At 57.2% G+C, this 16402-nt stretch overlaps 1 protein-coding gene across 13 annotated transcripts in view; it reads right to left on the reverse strand.

The window, feature by feature from the left end:
- Positions 1 to 889: 889 nt before the first annotated feature.
- The window catches only part of MLLT1 (MLLT1 super elongation complex subunit), an 82903-nt gene continuing 67390 nt past the window's right edge, over positions 890 to 16402 (reverse strand). For 8 of the 13 annotated variants that reach the window (XM_036312725.1, XM_036312726.1, XM_036312720.1 and 5 more), the window contains 7 exons: positions 12997 to 13548; positions 8900 to 8987; positions 6972 to 7080; positions 4451 to 4550; positions 4118 to 4189; positions 3851 to 3922; positions 890 to 3608 (listed from right to left, as the gene is read on the reverse strand). In XM_036312725.1, coding sequence (XP_036168618.1) covers positions 3480 to 3608; positions 3851 to 3922; positions 4118 to 4189; positions 4451 to 4550; positions 6972 to 7080; positions 8900 to 8987; positions 12997 to 13548 — 1122 coding nt within the window. In that variant the 3' untranslated portion in view covers positions 890 to 3479. Of the gene's footprint in view, positions 3609 to 3803; positions 3923 to 4117; positions 4190 to 4450; positions 4551 to 6971; positions 7081 to 8899; positions 8988 to 12996; positions 13549 to 16402 lie in introns of those variants that run through there. The other 5 variants (XM_036312719.1, XM_036312718.1, XM_036312723.1 and 2 more) reach the window with 5 other exon arrangements.

A 16402-nucleotide genomic window follows, 5' to 3' on the forward strand; every position in this document is an offset into this window, starting at 1 on the left:
GGCCACTCGGTGCAGCTGCCGGCGGTGGGGGCAAGCCTGTGGCAGGGGCCGGCGGATGGGCCCGAGTCTGGCCACCTGGCCTCTAGTCTCTCACAGATGAGCCTTGTTTTCTCCTCTGAACCCTGGAGATGGGGCTCCTGGGCCCCCAGCGGCAAGGTGAGAGTGACATGATTGATGAGGGTGAACTCCTGGTCCAGGGGGCTGGGCTTGAGGTTGCTGGTGGGTGGGCCAGGAGCTACCTGACCCCTCATCCCTAAACAACATGCCAGATCAACGCAGACACAGGAGAGCCTCGGGACAAATGACTAGTGGCGCCATCACTTCTGCCAGCAGCTCGAGCCCATCCACTAGCAGTCTGACATCATTTACGATGAGACCCAGTGACCATGGCGGCCTCCTGCATGCCCCAACGGGACCGAGCCGGGCAAAACACACCATACACACACTAGCAGGTGGCAGCCCAGCATCCAGCAAAGGGTGTCTTTGCCCACATTTCCCCTCTGTCTAGCTTTCTATCATCCACCTAGCCATCCACCCACCCTTCCATATTCCCATCCATCCATCCATCTTCTGGAGTCAGGCTTGCTTTTTTAAACCCAAACCTTGCTGCCAGCATCCAAGGAAAGAACACAACATCAACAGCAAGACCCAAGACCAAGTTCTCTGCCATCTTGTCCCTCCTGGATTTCTGGTGGCACTATCTCTAGTCCTCCAGGAGGCCAACCTGCTCATCCTCGCCTGCTCCCTCCTGCTGCCTCCCAGGCTTGGCCCCAACCCTCTCAGCTCTTCCTGGCTCTAGAACAAGAAGAGGGGACAAACGGCCCCACGGTATTTGGTGTCTCCCCCACCCACCAACTCCAAAACAGGAGGAACCAAACAGACTCATAGGTCTGCTTTCCCATCTGACTTTATTTCACTTTGTTTTTCCTATAAAATTCCTCCATAATTTCACAATTTAACAAAAAAGTTTAAAATCCAGGACAGAAACAATCCTGTAACTTATTACAAACACAATTCTCCTTATTCCTTTTATCCAGGAGTTGGTCTCAGGCTGATAAGTGTCCTAGTTCCTAGTGAGACACAATCTTGGTAAAAACCCTGACGGGTAAGAAAGGTATTCGATACCTTTTGCTTTCAGGTGTTGGTTTACATTTTGTTCAGGAGACAGCAAAACACAGATTTGCACTGGGGGCAGGGGGCTTAACACTAAACACGCGGCAATCACAAAGTGCCTGCCCCTTCCTATGGAAGCGTCCCCAGAGCCCTTGTGGGCCCAGCTGCCAGGCAGCTGGGGGGTAAGTAGGGGAGCAGCTGGGAATGCTATGGTCAGAGCCCTGGCTACCTGGCATGTCCATCAGGTGGTCACGGGCCAGCACTGGGCCCAGAGCAGCTCCAGAGGACAGCACTGGAGGCCTTCTGGCCAGAGGAGGTAACTGAGAAATGGGTCGGTGCTTCCGAAGGCCCTGGAAACAGCAGAAAGGGCCAGATGCTGCTGACACTGAGGGTGCGCCAGAGAGCCGGGCTCCAAAGCAGAGGGCGGCCTTGGCAGCCGTGTGAAGCCTGCAGCCCTTTCCAGCAGATCCTCAGAAAGACTAGTGCCCTTGAGCTGAGGCTCCTGCCTGTGACCCCTGGCAGCCTCTGCACAGAGGGCCAGGGAGCTGCTGCCTTTCGAGCAGCCCACGTCAGCCAGTTCCTCCGTCCAATGTCTTGGAGTTTCCAGAGAAGAATGGCGCCCACGTTGGAGTATTGCTGGCCTGGCAGGAGAAGGGGATGGTGACAGCACGGGGCCTGCCACGCAGGCCTGACCTCTTCTCAATGCCTCAAGGCAGTGGGGTCAGGAGAGAATCTGAGTGAACAGCGAGGAGTCACGATGGTTTCCTGTAAAGTTCTCGGGCTTCCCCCGAGCGTTCTGGGGACCTCACCAGGAAGGCTGGAATTCATGGAAGCCTTGGAGGTGGGGATCACCCGGGAGTGTTCAAGGTCTGCCTGACAGACGGAATCGGAGCACAGACATGAGAATCAGGGGTCACAGGGAAGGGTCACCCACATCAGAACTCGGGAACCGGGGAGAGGGGCTGACAGTGGGCTGGAGAGAGGTGAGCCCATCTCTGGACCCCCAGTCCTTTTCCCCACATGTTGTTTAGGGCAAAAGTTGGGGGGAACTGGAGGAGCCTTGAGTCAAGGTCTGGGAGAATAGAGGCTGAGCAAACAGGCTATCAGGAGCCCCACCCAAGGTGGGCTGACTCCATAAGGGCATTCTGACCCTGGAAGGTGGGCCAGAGGGAGGAGGAACCGGCCTGGACCTTGGAGAATCTCAGGCCTTCGAGGAATTGAGTCTCGGGACTCTGGACGAGTGTGAACGGCAGGTGTCGGAGGGCTAAGCCCAAACGGAGAGAGACAGGAGTGCCCGGGAGGGCCTGCCACCGGCGGGGCCCAGGCAAGAGGAGCTGGCTCTGAGTCCTCACGCTCCTTGAAAATACTCCACAAACTATCGTCTTATTTGGCAAAAGCTCATTTTTTTCAAAGTTTGAAGACTCGATAACAGAGAGGAGGAAGAGGATCCTATGGAAGAAAGGAGAGGCCGAGGCCCGGGGCACCATTACAAGTGGTGGCCTGCAGCTGCTGGAGCTGGGAGGTCTGCTCCTGGAGACGGCTGTCAGTCTGACTAGGCGCCTGAGGACCTACTGCTCCATCGTAGTGTTCACAGGCCCGGACTGTGCCTTTTGAGTCCCAGGAGGAGGACGAGGCGCCCTGGTACCACTGAGGGGGATCCTCCCTGCGCTTGGAGAAAGCCAGTGGGCACTCCGGCTCGGCCTCTAGTCCAATGACAAGACCAGTGGAGACATCTTAACCTAAAGTCCCACCTTACCCCCACCCCCCACGTGCACTGCTGCCACAGAAATGCACACCCGGAAACCGCTCTGGTACCTACAGTGCACACATACATACATAACAGAGAGACAATATACAGCATGGAGCCCCAGCACAGTGAGAGCCACGAGCGGGGCTGCATCCGGCTCACATGGAGGACGAGCCAAGGCCTGGCCTGGAGCAGCTGGATCCTCTGAGGTCCTGGGGTGCGGTGTGTCTGAACCGTTTGGAGAGGCCTGGCCAGTGACACCCAGGCCCCACATCCCACCATGGAGCAGGGCTCCCACCGCCGGGCACATTTCTTCCCCTATACAGGAATGAGGCCCAGTGCTGCCTTCAACACAAGGGGAACCCAGGTGATGGCCCCTGAATATCAGGGAGCAGCAGCAGCGCCCGCCGGGCCCCCTCGGCCCCAGGGCTCCCGGTGAGCTGGTGGGGAGGGCAGGCCGGGAGCCAACGAGGAAAGTGCAGCTGGCCATGAGGGCCGAGGACAGGGCGGTCACTAAGGCAGTGCTGCGGGCGAGTGAGTCGAGAGAGAGAAAGGCAGGCGGGGTCCGGATGTGGCCTCCCGGGACCCCGATGATAGGGGCCCGGCATCTGGCCCAGGGTCATGTGGCCACGGCCTCCAGGTAGCTCTGCAGCTTACGCACGGTGGTCTCATCCAGGGAGAAGAGGTCAAAGTCAAAGGTGGTGTTGGTGACATTGAAGTGGCCAGTCTCCTCGATGAGGTTCACAATCTGGAAGGAGATGGCAAGGTGGCTTCAGGAGATAGGAGGTTGGGCTGGGATGACCCCCACCCTCCAGCAGACCCCCAAGGAAGAGGAGGAAGAGGAGGAGGAGAAGAAGGAGGCTCCTTGGGGATGCAGCCAGGGGTTCTAGCAGCCTGCAGGCCTTACAGGCACCCCCTGTCCCAGGGACTCATGTGTGATAACCTGTGTCCTCAGCAGAACCGAGGGCAGGGCGGGCTCCGTCCTAGTACCTGCTGCAGCACGTTGCGCTCCCGCAGGGCCATCAGCCTCCGGTGCAGCTCCACCAGTTCATCTGTGTAGGCCTGGGGGTGGCAGACAGGCACTCAGCAGGTGGTCTCAGCCCTTCCAACTGCCCAGCCCTGAGGAAGCCCATCACAGCTGGGGACCCAGGACAGAAGTTGGTCTGATGCTGCTGAGGCCAGCACCTCAGCACACCTGGGCTGACCCATCCAGTTGTGGAGCCCCGGGGTAACCCCCACCCCACCCGAGCCCTCCACCTTGTCATAGGTGCCCCTCTTGAGGATCTTCTCAGACTTGCTGCAGGATTCGGGGCTCCTCCGGCCTGACGCCTGCAGGACAAACCCAGGTCTGTGCTCTCAGCTCTTCCCCATGCCTCTTCCGCAGCCTCCAAAGGCTCTCCCACCTCCCCAGGCCCACCTGCCCTCCTTCCTCTGGCCTCCAACTCTAAGGGAAGCCCATCATGGGGAGCAGAGCCTCTCTCTGCCTGGGACCCGTGGACAACCCCAGGCCCAGGACCAATAATGGCCCGGCCCTCAGCCCTGCCTCTAGAACATGATGGCAACCTGCCCACCAATGCCCTCTGGACTCACCTTGCTGTTGGGTGGGGGTGGCTTCTTGGGGGCAGGGGGCTCTCGGCTGGGGAGGCAGGAGTCAGCACTGTTGTCACTGTCGCTATCACTGAAGCTCAACCTGAACAAGGAACACGATGCTCTGTCAGGCCTCCGCCACCCTGCTGCTGCAAGACCTATGCCTGACTCAGACTCACCTGACAATGGGACACCCCTCCCTGTGGGCAAAGAGGGCTGCCCCTAAACCTCACTTGTCTCTAGGCAGCCATTACAGACTTAAAAAAGAATGTGCCGAAGCCACCTTCAAAGGGCAAAAAACCCTGAGCCACAGGTGTGCACGCTAAGAGACACGTCCCCATGATGCAGGTCTCCCAGGGCCAGCACACCAGATGGGACACCCTGCAGCTGGAAGGATGGGGCATGGTGCTGGGTTCTGCTCCTTCACATGTCCTCCTGCTACTCCTGCGGCCAGGGGGCAGCCTGCACATGCACTGAAGGGAACACAGTTTCCACCTTAGCCTGAGCACTTTGGATGCCAGCCTTCCTCAGTGACATCGAGGTGTTCCCATCTGGGTGGAGCCCTTGGAGCCCTGAACACAATGTGTCTGGAGGTGGCTCAACCTCAAACCTCCTGGGAGGCAGGGCTCTGGGCGAGTCCTCAACCTCCGCCTCCATTTCCGCACCTGTAAAGTGAGGTCCCGGGAGGAGTGCACAGGGGAGGAGCGGACGCACAGCGACACATGGTCACCACTATCTTAGGAGGCAAGGGTGTGGTTAATAAAAGTGCAAACGCCCAGGCTGGCTGGAACTGGAAAGCCTCTCTTTAGAGTCATAATGCTCTCTCATGGTCTCAGTCTAGATAGCACAGGTTGGTTCAGTCCTTGCAGCTTTTTCCAGAATTTCTCACAGCACAGTGAGGGGCTGTAGAGGTAGCAAATTCCTCTCCAGCCCCGCCCCCTAGCTGGGAATGGCCTGCTCCTCTGGGGGCCTCCCTGGGGAGAGGCCCCCACTGGGATCCCAGTCCCTCACAGACATTGTGGGCTTGATCCAGCACAGAGGAGCCCGACAACTGCTCCTCCACATCTGCAGCACCGGAAGCCTGCCTGCCCCCTTCTGCCTAAGACACCTCACTGTGAAAGCAGTGCCAGGGACGCAGCGCGGAGCCTGGGCTTCAGGGGCTCCTGTCCTATTCCTCCCAAGGTCAAGGCTGTCCATTTACTCGGGTACACTTCTTCCACTGTCAGCAGCAGGCCTCGGGGCCTCTGCTCTCCTGGGACCCAGACCTCTCTCTCCCCCACTTCCCAGTTGAGTCACTCCAGTGGGGAAGGCAGGTGGTGACTCCTTGATGCCCAGGTGACACTACCACATCAGCCAGACCCAGGCTTGGCCCCACTGCTCTGCACACCCCCTCGCGTCCGCCTCTTCCCAGGTCCACCAGGGGCAGCTGGAGGCCATGCAGACTGTGGGCCTCCCCAGAGAGCAGAACAGGATGGAATGGGACTTGGCTAGCTCCTCCCAACCAGCTGCAGCGCCAATGCAAGGTCTGTGTGGCCCCTTCCCTGAAAACAGATGTCCGGCTCCCTCGGCATCCAGGGAAGCCTCACCCAGGCTTTCCATGTCTGTCCTGCAAAAGGACACTCAACGTGCCTCCACACAGTTGGTCCCTGCACCACTGCACCTGGTGTCCAGCAGGAGTCCACACCGAATGCTGTCAGCACCAAAGAGGCAGGAGCTGTGGCCGTTAATCCTGTCCTGGGAGACAGGCAGTCTCCTTGGGCCCCTCCCCAGCTAAGTCGCCACAAAGCCTCCACAGCCACACTCTCAGGATGATGGGCTTAATCAGCTAGACTGACACAGACTGCCTGCAATCACCTGTTAGGCGTCCCTGTGTTGGTGGGTGTAGACCGGGTGACTGGCCTGGCTTAATGAGTTGCTGAGTCCTGGAGGAGGTGCTGAATCTGGGCCCGACTGGGCTCCTTGACCCCTGTGTCTGCCCCTTCCTTGGGCCTGGAATCAGGTTGGCATTTGCTCTCAGCAAGAGGCTGAGAATGCATAGCCATCCTCAAAGGGCGCGCTCTAAGGGTCTGGGGGTGTCCACAGGACATTTCCCAGAGTCTGTCCTCACCTATGCCACACACGTAGGGAAGGGGAAAAGATCTCAAGACCCGAGAAGAGAGGAACCAGCCCACCCCCCACCCCAACCCCAACTCCTGCTTCAGAGCAGGGCTGGCCCTAGGGCTACTGGGCACAGCCTTTCCCCGCTTCTCAAATGGTGCCTGAACTTCTCCCCCTCAACATCCCACCCCTTCCTGCCAGGTAGCCCACACCTTTCTATGACAGGAGGAAGGAAGACCCCTCCACTTCAGATAACAGGAGAGACTGTGTGAGCCCCAGGCAGAGCGCTGTCCAGCAGGCTCTGATGCTTCCTCTGCTTGCGCCCCAGGAATACTTCTGTCCTAGCCTCACCTCCTCAAGGCCCCACAAGCCCAGTAGAGCTGCCAGGGTCCCCCACCTACCCCCCAACCCCCACTGGCCCGGGCACCTGGAATCCCTCCCTGCATTTGTCTTGCCGGCAGCCTCCTCGCCTGATGAAGAGTCATCTTCGTCGGACTCCTCAGATTGCAGGTCCTCCACCATGGAGCGCAGGGGTCCTGGGGAGGGTGGCAAGGAAGGGAGGAGAGATAAAGAAGGAGGGGTTTAGGACTCTGCCTGGGTCCCTGCAGGGTCCCCTCACTTCCAGGGCCACATGAGCTTATTGATACCACAATCCCCAAAAAAGCACCCACACAAATCCACGTAGAAGCCCCTCTGGCCATGTGGGGCCTACCACTCATCTCCAAAGACTGTCCCCAAGGCTACCCTCTACCTAAAGGACTCTCTGGCTTCCCCATACCCCTACCTTCCTGGCCCTGCTCGCAGGCCTCTGGACCCTGGCCTGAGGCAGAATCACAAGGCCCTTCCATTGCCAAAGCCAAAGAGCACCCTTCTTCTGCTCCCAGTGCTGAGATCAGAGCCTCTGCCTGGAGTCGGGACCAGCCAGCCTTGCCGGGAGGGCAAGGCAGCCAGAGCCTGGGGCCACAGGATGCCTCACCAGCCTGTGCCCCTACTCAGGCCTGCCCAGTGCCTCAACAACCCCCTCCGCTGTTCCCAGCCCACCGTCCTCCCCTTTCTCCAGAGCACCCGTTCCAGTCCCCTACAGAGGCATCTTTGGTTTATATTCCTGTTACCAAGGCAACAGAGGGACACAAAGCCCTCAATTACCTTGGTCACATGATCCCACTTCAGCAGATTCCCCCTCCCTTCCCCATAGATAAGAACGGTTGGAGAGAGTGTTCACTTCCTGCACCCATCCCCCAGGCCCCCTCAGGGACTGCATATCTACATTCCAGGTCAGAAATACCCGCCTCTCTCCCAATACACTCTCCTCCTCCAGCTTTCTGCAACCCAAGAAAAAGGACTCCAGGCTGTGTGGGGAGGAGACTGCCGGCCCAATCCACCAGAAGAATTGCTTCCGATTTGCGGGTGAGTAGCAGGGTCGGCAGGGCTGGCGGATTTCATGCCCCCTCTCACACCTGCGTCCTGCAGGCTGGGAGTGTCCAGGCACCTGAGGAAGGCCCTCCCTGATCTGGGACAGCCAAGTGGGTTTTATGCCCTCTCCCCCTACAAAAGCCTCTCCATTCGCAGGGGTCCTGCAGGGAAAGGGCAGAAATGCAGACTGCTGAGTGCCAGCCAGACCCACTGCAGGAGCAGAGCATTCCTGCCCTGATCCAGGAGCCGTCCTCTAATGGGACAGGGTGGGAGGGCTGGCAAAGGAACTGATGCCTGCCTCCCTCTGGGAGAGCTGGCGAGGAGGGAGTCTGGCTATGGATAGGGCCCAAATCAGAAAGGGGCTGCTCTCCACTGGCCCGCAGGCACCAGCACCTCATCAACACATCGCCAAGCCCTCATCATACAGACAGTGTGTCCTGAGGCTCAGGAGTAGGTCACCAGGAGTGACATATCCCACACCTGGCTAGCAGTCAGGTGAACTGTTTCTGCTGCTTTTCTTTTTATACACTTCCTGAAGTTCTACAACCTACGAATGTGGATATCTGGGAGCCCAGTCTGGGTAAGCAGTAGTATATTGAAGAAATGCGCCCAGGGTGTTCAGCTCAGGCCCACAGCTCTTGCCCTGCCCTCCATCCCTCACTTCCCTCACCCCAGCCTCCCCCATCGTCTCCACCTTCCCCTTCACTCTAGGCCCTCCTCATCACCCCCTCCCTGGGGGTAAGGCACCAATGGGTTTTTCTGGCAGTGGCAGCAGCTGAAGCTCAGGCATGGAGTGAGTCCCCATAGAAGTTACGTGAAACTGCTTGTAAGTCCCTGTGATTGGATAACAAACCTAGAACCCCACCAGCCAGGTGGAGTCAGAGGCTCTCCCCACAGTAGTAAGCCACAGAAACATCCTGTCTTTCCTTTGTCATCACCCACCTTGACTGTGGTTCTGAGATGGCTCAAAATCCGAATCTGAACTGGAGTCAGAGCTGGAGCTGGAGTTGGATGGGCTCGACTGGGCGGACTTCACCCCAAAACGGGGGTGGGGTGGGACAGTGGGGAGAGAAGACAAGAATAACCTTTCAGTCCAAGGAAAAGGAGTGGACAAGAAATGCGCCCTCGCAGCAATGACACCCAGCTGAGTCTTTCCCCAGATAGGCACTCAAAAGGTGACAAAGGTGCCAGGCTCACGGCACACGGGAGGACCCCTGCACACACTCCTGAGAACATGGCTTTCTGAGTCCGTAGGCACCCAGCCCCAGGACACCACCAGTTTGCATTTCAAATGCAATGGCCCATCTTTTCTCACTGAGGATCTTTAAATTTCTAGTAGTTCCAGGAGAAGCTCTCAACAAGTCACTGGTTTTCCCATGCACCTCAGCAGGAGGACAGGGAACCAAGCTGTCCATGAAAGGGGGCTGGGTGTTGGGGAGCACATCTGTTTGTGGGCCCTGCCTTCCTCCTATGAGGGCAAGAGCTGGCGATGGGCGCTGTGGCGCCACAGGGAACAGAGAAAAGATCTGGAACAGGAACAGTGAGTGCAGAGACCCAGCTTCTCATTCTGCCCCTTGTTTCCCCACAGCCAGTCCCAACGCTGAGTGATGATAAAAAGCTGTCTGCTTGTCTCCCTGCCCCGTGCTGCCATCACCCACCACGTGCCCTGAGGTAATGATGAATGTGCCACCTGACAAGCAGTAGGGGACAGGGTGGACTCAACCAGGTCACATCCCCCACTTCTTCTTTTTTTTTTTTTTTTTAATATATTTTATTGATTTTTTTACAGAGCGGAAGGGAGAGAGACAGAGAGCTAGAAACATCGATGAGAGAGAATCACCGATCAGCTGCCTCCTGCACATCTCCCACTGGGGATATGCCCGCAACCCAGGTACATGCCCTTGACCGGAATCGAACCTGGGACCTCAGTCCGCAGGCCGACGCTCTATCCACTGAGCCAAACTGGTTTCGGCTCCCACTTCTTCCTGCAACCTTCCACCCTAAGCCCTAGGACACATGAGGTAAGATGACTGGGGGTTGCACCTCCCTGGGTGTAAAGGAACTGGTCACTTCAGATCCCTTCAGGGAAGGGGCCTCTGGCCTTGCTGCATGGAGCACTAAGCTAGAACAGGGGCCTTAGTTTCTGCCAACAGGCAGTTCTGAAGGTGCACATAACAGAGCAAGCCATGGGTCTATGGCACAGACTCTGAAGGGCAGAAGGGCAAAGTTCACAGCTCCAAGAGTCTACCCTGGCCCAGAGCACCCCACACACCTAGGAGGCTGCCTCACCCCCAGCAAGCTGCCCTCAGGCTGGGGCTTGTCTAGCCCTCTTGCTTTGGGGAGGACCATCTGGAGGAACGGAACACCTTGAGCGCTGGGACCAGCCACCTCTGGGCACCTCCCCTTTTCAAGAGAAGGGACCAGGAAACAGGCAGAGGCACCTAACAGCATTTGCTTAGTCCTGCCATGTGTCATGTGAGAGGAAACCCTAGGAAAGGAGTCCCGGACCCCCAAGGGATCAGGAAAGTCCCTCCTGATGGTCTGGGGGGCTGAGGGCAGCTCCTAGGCTGCAGAGGGGACCTAGGAAGGCACAAGTCTTTGCTCACTCAATAGACTCAGAGAATAATCAGGCCACCTAGGGACAGAACACTGTCACCTGAAGAGTTAAGGGGCCTCTTCTTTAGAGTTTACCTCGGCCTAAACCACCTGCTCCAGGCATCTGCTGACAGCACCCCCCCCACCCCCACCCCCACACACATGCCTTCACATCGGAGAATCCTAGATTACCATCAACCACTGCCCACTGTGACAGACCAGTGTGACACCCCCAAATCTCAGCCATGGGCCTGCGGACAAGTGGCCCTCTAGCATTCAGACCTGAGTTCTTATTCTGGTTCAGGGGTCCTGGTTCTGACCCTGGGTTTGTCACCAACTGGCCAAGGCCGCCCTGGCTTTAAACCTCAGTTTCCCCCATCTGTAAAAGCTGCCTTGCAGCCCAGCCAGAGTGGCTCAGGGGGTAAGCATCAACCTATGAATGAAGAGGTCACGGTTTGATTCCTGGTCAGGGCACATGCCTGGGTTGTGGGCTCGATCCCTAGTGTGGGGCATGCAGGAGGCAGCCAATCAATGAATCTCTCATCATTGATGTTTCTATCTCTGAAATCATTAAAAAAATATTTTTTCTTTAAAAGCTGCCCTGCGGCCCCACATGGTGGCCAATGCCCATTGTGCCTCTGCCATCTGGGGCAGAGAATATGGACAGACCCCCTGGGCAGAGGACATGAGCAGCAGGTTCTGCAAGGCTGACACAAAAGCAGGGCCAAGGCAGGAGCTGGACCCAGGTGGCGGCCACCCAGTGTGTAGGCTCAGGGCTGCAGGATGGGGAAGTAGGAGCCATGAGAGGTGGCTCCAGCACCTGTGTGGGGTGAGGGGTGGCAAGCAAGTCCGCCAACTTCAGATGCACTGCCCCTTTTCTTTCCACACAAATCCAAGGGGCAGAAATAATTTCAGCCCAAAGGGCCTAGAGGTGTGCATCTGAAAGCCCACAAGGAGTCCTGAGTGCTGCTGATGAGTGCCGCTGCTCAGCCACATGCCATGTCCAGCAGGGGCCAGAGGGGCCAGTGGGCTCTCAGCACTCCTGGCCCCTAACTGAAAAGGACCCTGCGGGCCAAAGAGACCACAGAGAAGCAGTTGGAGGAGCTGGGGGCTTGGCCCAGGGACTCAGACAAGGAGTCCCTCAGCCCCTTCTCGGCTAAGCAGGAGGCGGCAACTCAGGTTCCCTGCAATGTCAGAGCTCTCTGTTGAGTACCCAAAGAACCTGCAGCAGCTGAGCAGGATACTGAAATGGCCCTGAATGGCCAGGAGGCTTCTAAATAAGAGATGTTCCAAGTCTGGCCACCTTAGTCTCATTGTCTCCTGGCTGTGAGGAGCGCTGGGTGTGCAGCATGATTGGTCCCATGTCCCTAAGCCAGTGGGTACAGTGACCCATGGACCAAATCGTCACCCCCAATGCTGTTGCCTCCAACGGAGTACCCCTGGAAGCCAAATGCTCATGACATGGTGTTGCTGACACAAAACAGCTCTAGCTTCATCTCCGGAGCCACTTTCAAAGCCCCAGTGGAGCCCCAGCAGCAATGCTGCAGGCAGACTTCAGCCTCTGGGAGTGAATGGAGATCTGGAAACAGCACAGGTCACCAGGCATGGGGGCGGTGCCTCAGGTAAGGGGGTCACTCCTCATTTATCCACCCATTCATCCATTCGACCATCACTCAGGCACCTGTTCTCTGACCACCAGATGCCAAACAGTCTCAGAGATGATATCACCCCCCAAGGCCCCAGTGAGGTCTGGCTACCCAGTCAGCAGTCTGGCTATGTGCTCCTCTGGGATTCAAGGGGTCTCTCACAGCCATCTTCAGAGAACCACCTGGAAACACTGTTGCAGGAGCCCAGAGCCTCTCACAGCGAGAGGGGTACTGGCCCATGCTTAGAAGACAAGTCTTGCTGATTCAAGATCCCTGTGTCTACACTGCATGAGCAGCAGCGGATGGGTGGCAGGGGTGGTGGGCCCTCGGACTCCAACGGCCATCTGGGAATGGAGCCAGCATTAAGCTTCCAGACCAACTATGTGGTGGCTGAGGAAGGGACAACAGTAAGACACAATCACCCACCCTGATCCCCAACTGGCCACCAAGACCCTGGGCCATGCAAGGGGCTTCCACGGTAAAGAGCTCGGAACCCAGGTACCAGACCATCATGTTCTACCAGAACCATCCTTCCTAAGCACCATTTCCACAGAGACCTCACAGTCAGGCTTTATCATCCTTGACAGAAGGGGAAACTGAGGCTTAGCGAGGTGCTCAGGTATGCCCAAAGCTACAAAGAGCAAGTGGGAGCTCTGGGGCTGAGATCCCAATCTCCCCGTCTAACGTTTGGGCTAACAAGGCTTTCGATGGCAAAAAGTCAGAAAAGCTGATAAGGACAGGGGGTTCAAAGAGCCAGAAAAGAGGATAAGGGATTGATGGGGCAAAGGGGCACCTCACCTCTGTCTTGAAGGAGGCCTCGTCCTCCGAGTTGGACTCCTCCACCTCTGGGGGCTTTTTGATCTCCCGGGGCTCATTCTCAGCCTTGATCTTCTCCACTTTGGTGCTGCCCTTGTCCTTGGCCGACTTTTTGTCCGAGAAGGAGGATGAGGTGCGGGGCGAAGTGCTAGGGGCGCTCCTGGACCCCTTGGAGCTGCTCTTCTTCTGCTTTTTGGCACTGGGCTTGGGTGAGTCAGTGGTAGCTGGCCGCTTGCTGGAAGACTTAGATGGTGGTGGTGGTGGGGGACCACCCTTGGGGGACAGGCTCTCCAGTTTGGTCTCCTTCAGGGCCATCTTAGGCTCCTTAAATGCAGCCTTGGGTGGCGGGGCCTTCTCCTCCTTGGGTGGCCGGCCCTCAACCAGCTTCCGTGAGGCATCCTTGGCACTCCGGGCCTGCTCACGCTCTGGCTCCTTGGAGGGGCCTTTGCTCTCCGAGTCTTTGCGGGGCCGCTCCCGGTGCTCCTTGGCTGTCTTATGGGCCTTGCAGGCCTTGCCGCTCTCCCTGCTGGCATCCTGCAATGTCGGGTGGGAAGGGAGAAAGACACAGTCAAACGGCATCTCAGGCCGCCCTGCTCCACTGCCCCTAACCCTTACAAAGTATAATCCACCTGGATTCAGACTCAGCTAGAGAAAATCTTCCAAAAAGCAAAGAAGTAAGGCAGCAGGTGAGATTTTTAAATGGAGCTGTCCCTTTAAACTACTAGGAAGTGTCAGCAGGTCCCAGGCGACTGCAGGCTAAGACTCCCCTCTGAATTGAACTGACATTCCCTGAGGGATTCAAGAACAACACAGTGAGTCAGGCAAAGAAAGACAGATACACAGACCCCCTCCAGCTCGGACACCTCGCAGCTCCCACTGGGGGCGCGAGCAGACAGGCCCCTTTCTGTCCCTACCACTAAGCCTCCTGCCTGGTCGCCCCAAAGCAGGGCGACCTGGCAGGCATAACGGTTCTTTGATCCACAGTCAGCACTCATTGAGTGGCTGCTGGGTTCAGGGCGCTGCACAGGACCAACGACTCCTGACAGAACTGAAGCCACCTGGACAGCTTTTCTATAATGTGTACAGTTCCTGGGAAACTCAGAGGGTTCAGGGTGGATCAGCCAGGTCATGGAACTCTGGCTAGGGACAGAGGCAGAAAGCAGCCCTGCTCCAGGCTGCTGGGAAAGCTGGGCCAGGGGACACCAACCCTGTGCGCCCACACTTCCTCTGAACAAGGGTAAGACCACCTACCTCGCCAGCGATGGTGCAGGGGCCTGGCTGACAGCAAGCATTCAATCATGGCGGCTGCAGCCACCCCACCAACAGCTAGCGTACCCTTTGGGTAGAAGCCTTGCCTGACACCTTGTTTGCTTCCTGCCTGTCAAACCCCTTCAACATCCCACATGTCCTGGGTTGCTTAACAGGTGCCCAGCTGCCAAGGGCTCTGCCCCCAACTCAGTCAGCCAGGTGCACAGTTGGGCTCAGCGGCTCTCCAGATCAAAGCTCACCAGGAAATCAACAGCAGCCAGACCCTGAGAGTGGCATGCACCACCCGAGGCAGCCACACTTTACCAGCTCACCCTATGTGCTAAGAGAATGGGTGAGCCAGCTAAATGCCTAGCAGCAGGGCCTCTACTTCCTGCTCTCCCAGCCCACCTGACAGACTCTCACAATAAAGAGCTACAAGGACAGGCGGCACAGTCTTGACCACCTCAGATAATACTTGTTCACTGTCTTCTTGCAAATCCATAACCCACATCAGTGTCAAAGGTTCAGGGACAGCCTTGTGTGGCCATAGGCTCCTGCTGCCTCCCTGGAGAAACATCAGCCCCTGTGCCCTGGACCTGGCTCTTCTGTCTCCAGGGCAATGGGAAGGGTACTCATAACACAAGCCCAAGCTGACCATCTAAAGGGGCATCTCCCTTGGGGCTGGTGTGTGGAATGGGGTCAGTCCCTGGGGACTCCTCTCTCCAACAATCGGCTCCCCTGAGGAGGGAGGCAAGAAGCAGACCTCATATGTGATACCAGCCACTTCTCGAAATATCTATACACACCCCAGGCTATAGGAGTCGGCCCCAGCCCGAACAGGCAGGGCAAAAGCACACTTAATAAACATCTGTCAAAGGCCTCAGCACAGTTCCCACCGGGTCCCCCAGACCTGGGGTTGGACAAGCCTCCACTGCCGCCCAGAGTCTGCCCAGCAAGTAGGGCCTTCCTAGCAGCGGCTCTTTACCTGGGGGTCTGCACAGGTGCTGGAGAGCAGGCTCCCTGAAACCACACGGAGTTCCGAGAGTAATGTGATCGTTCACAGTCACGCTCTCAAAGCCATCAATGAAGCGAAATGTCTAAGAACCAAGTTTTGGAGAAAGGTCATCCAGGCCAACTGTCTGATGTCAGACAGGGAGAAGCTACAGGTATGAAAGTCCAGGGATGCTGTGAGGTGGGGACTAAAAGGAATACCATCCTCAAAATATGAGCCTTCAGGAGCCCCACCGCTCTGCCCGGAGGCTCCATCCAACTCCTGCCTTCCATGCTATCCTCTGAGGAGACATGAGATGGGGACAGATCACCAGTGACCAATCTGCCTAGGGCTCCAAAAGCCAGACTCTCCAGCGGCCTCCAGGTTGGGGACCCTGACAAGCAAGGCCTTGCATGACCAAGCCCTTCCCTCTCAGTCTCCTCTGTCTGGAGCATGAGACCTGGCAATCAGACTCTTTGGGTCTAGGCAGCAGAGAACCAATCTGGGTGGTACAGCCAGTACCCAAAGGGAGGTCCTCATCTGGAGGAAGAGGTTAGCACACAGGTTCTACCCTCCTAGAAGAGCAGGTGAGGCTAACGGCTCAGAAGGGAGGACAACAGGCAGAGGGGGCTTGCAGCAGAGAAGAATCTGCCTTGTGCTGCCTGAGAAACCCACAAAAGAGCCCCCTAAAATATACCACCCATGTGGCTGAAGAAAGTTTCTGGGACACGGAGAGGTGGAGACCAGGGACCCTGCCTACAGGCCTCTGAGCCTAGCAGATATGCCCATCTGGCCTGGGAACTCCTGGGGTGGTCACAAAGACATTCCAGTGAGAGAGGACATGAGCAACTCCAACAGATGCAACTCCACTGGCCACCAGAGTGTCCTCACTACCTGCAGGGCATCTCTTCATGAGGTTTTGGTTGACAAATGACACATACAGAAGAAATGACAATTTCTACCCTTCCTAGGTTGCATGGACTTCCAGACAACTGAGTGGCTGAAAGAGAAACTGCCAAGATCTCTAGCAAGAAGTTCTCTTCCATTTGATGTCCATGAGGCTCAGGAACGATGGGCCAGAAGGTTGGCATGGGGACGACCTTCAGACTGCGCTCCATACTTAAGGGCTTAAGTCGGATGAGGATTTCA

Source organism: Myotis myotis, unplaced genomic scaffold, assembly GCF_014108235.1.
Source record: "Myotis myotis isolate mMyoMyo1 unplaced genomic scaffold, mMyoMyo1.p scaffold_m19_p_6, whole genome shotgun sequence".
Lineage (NCBI taxonomy): Eukaryota > Metazoa > Chordata > Mammalia > Chiroptera > Vespertilionidae > Myotis > Myotis myotis.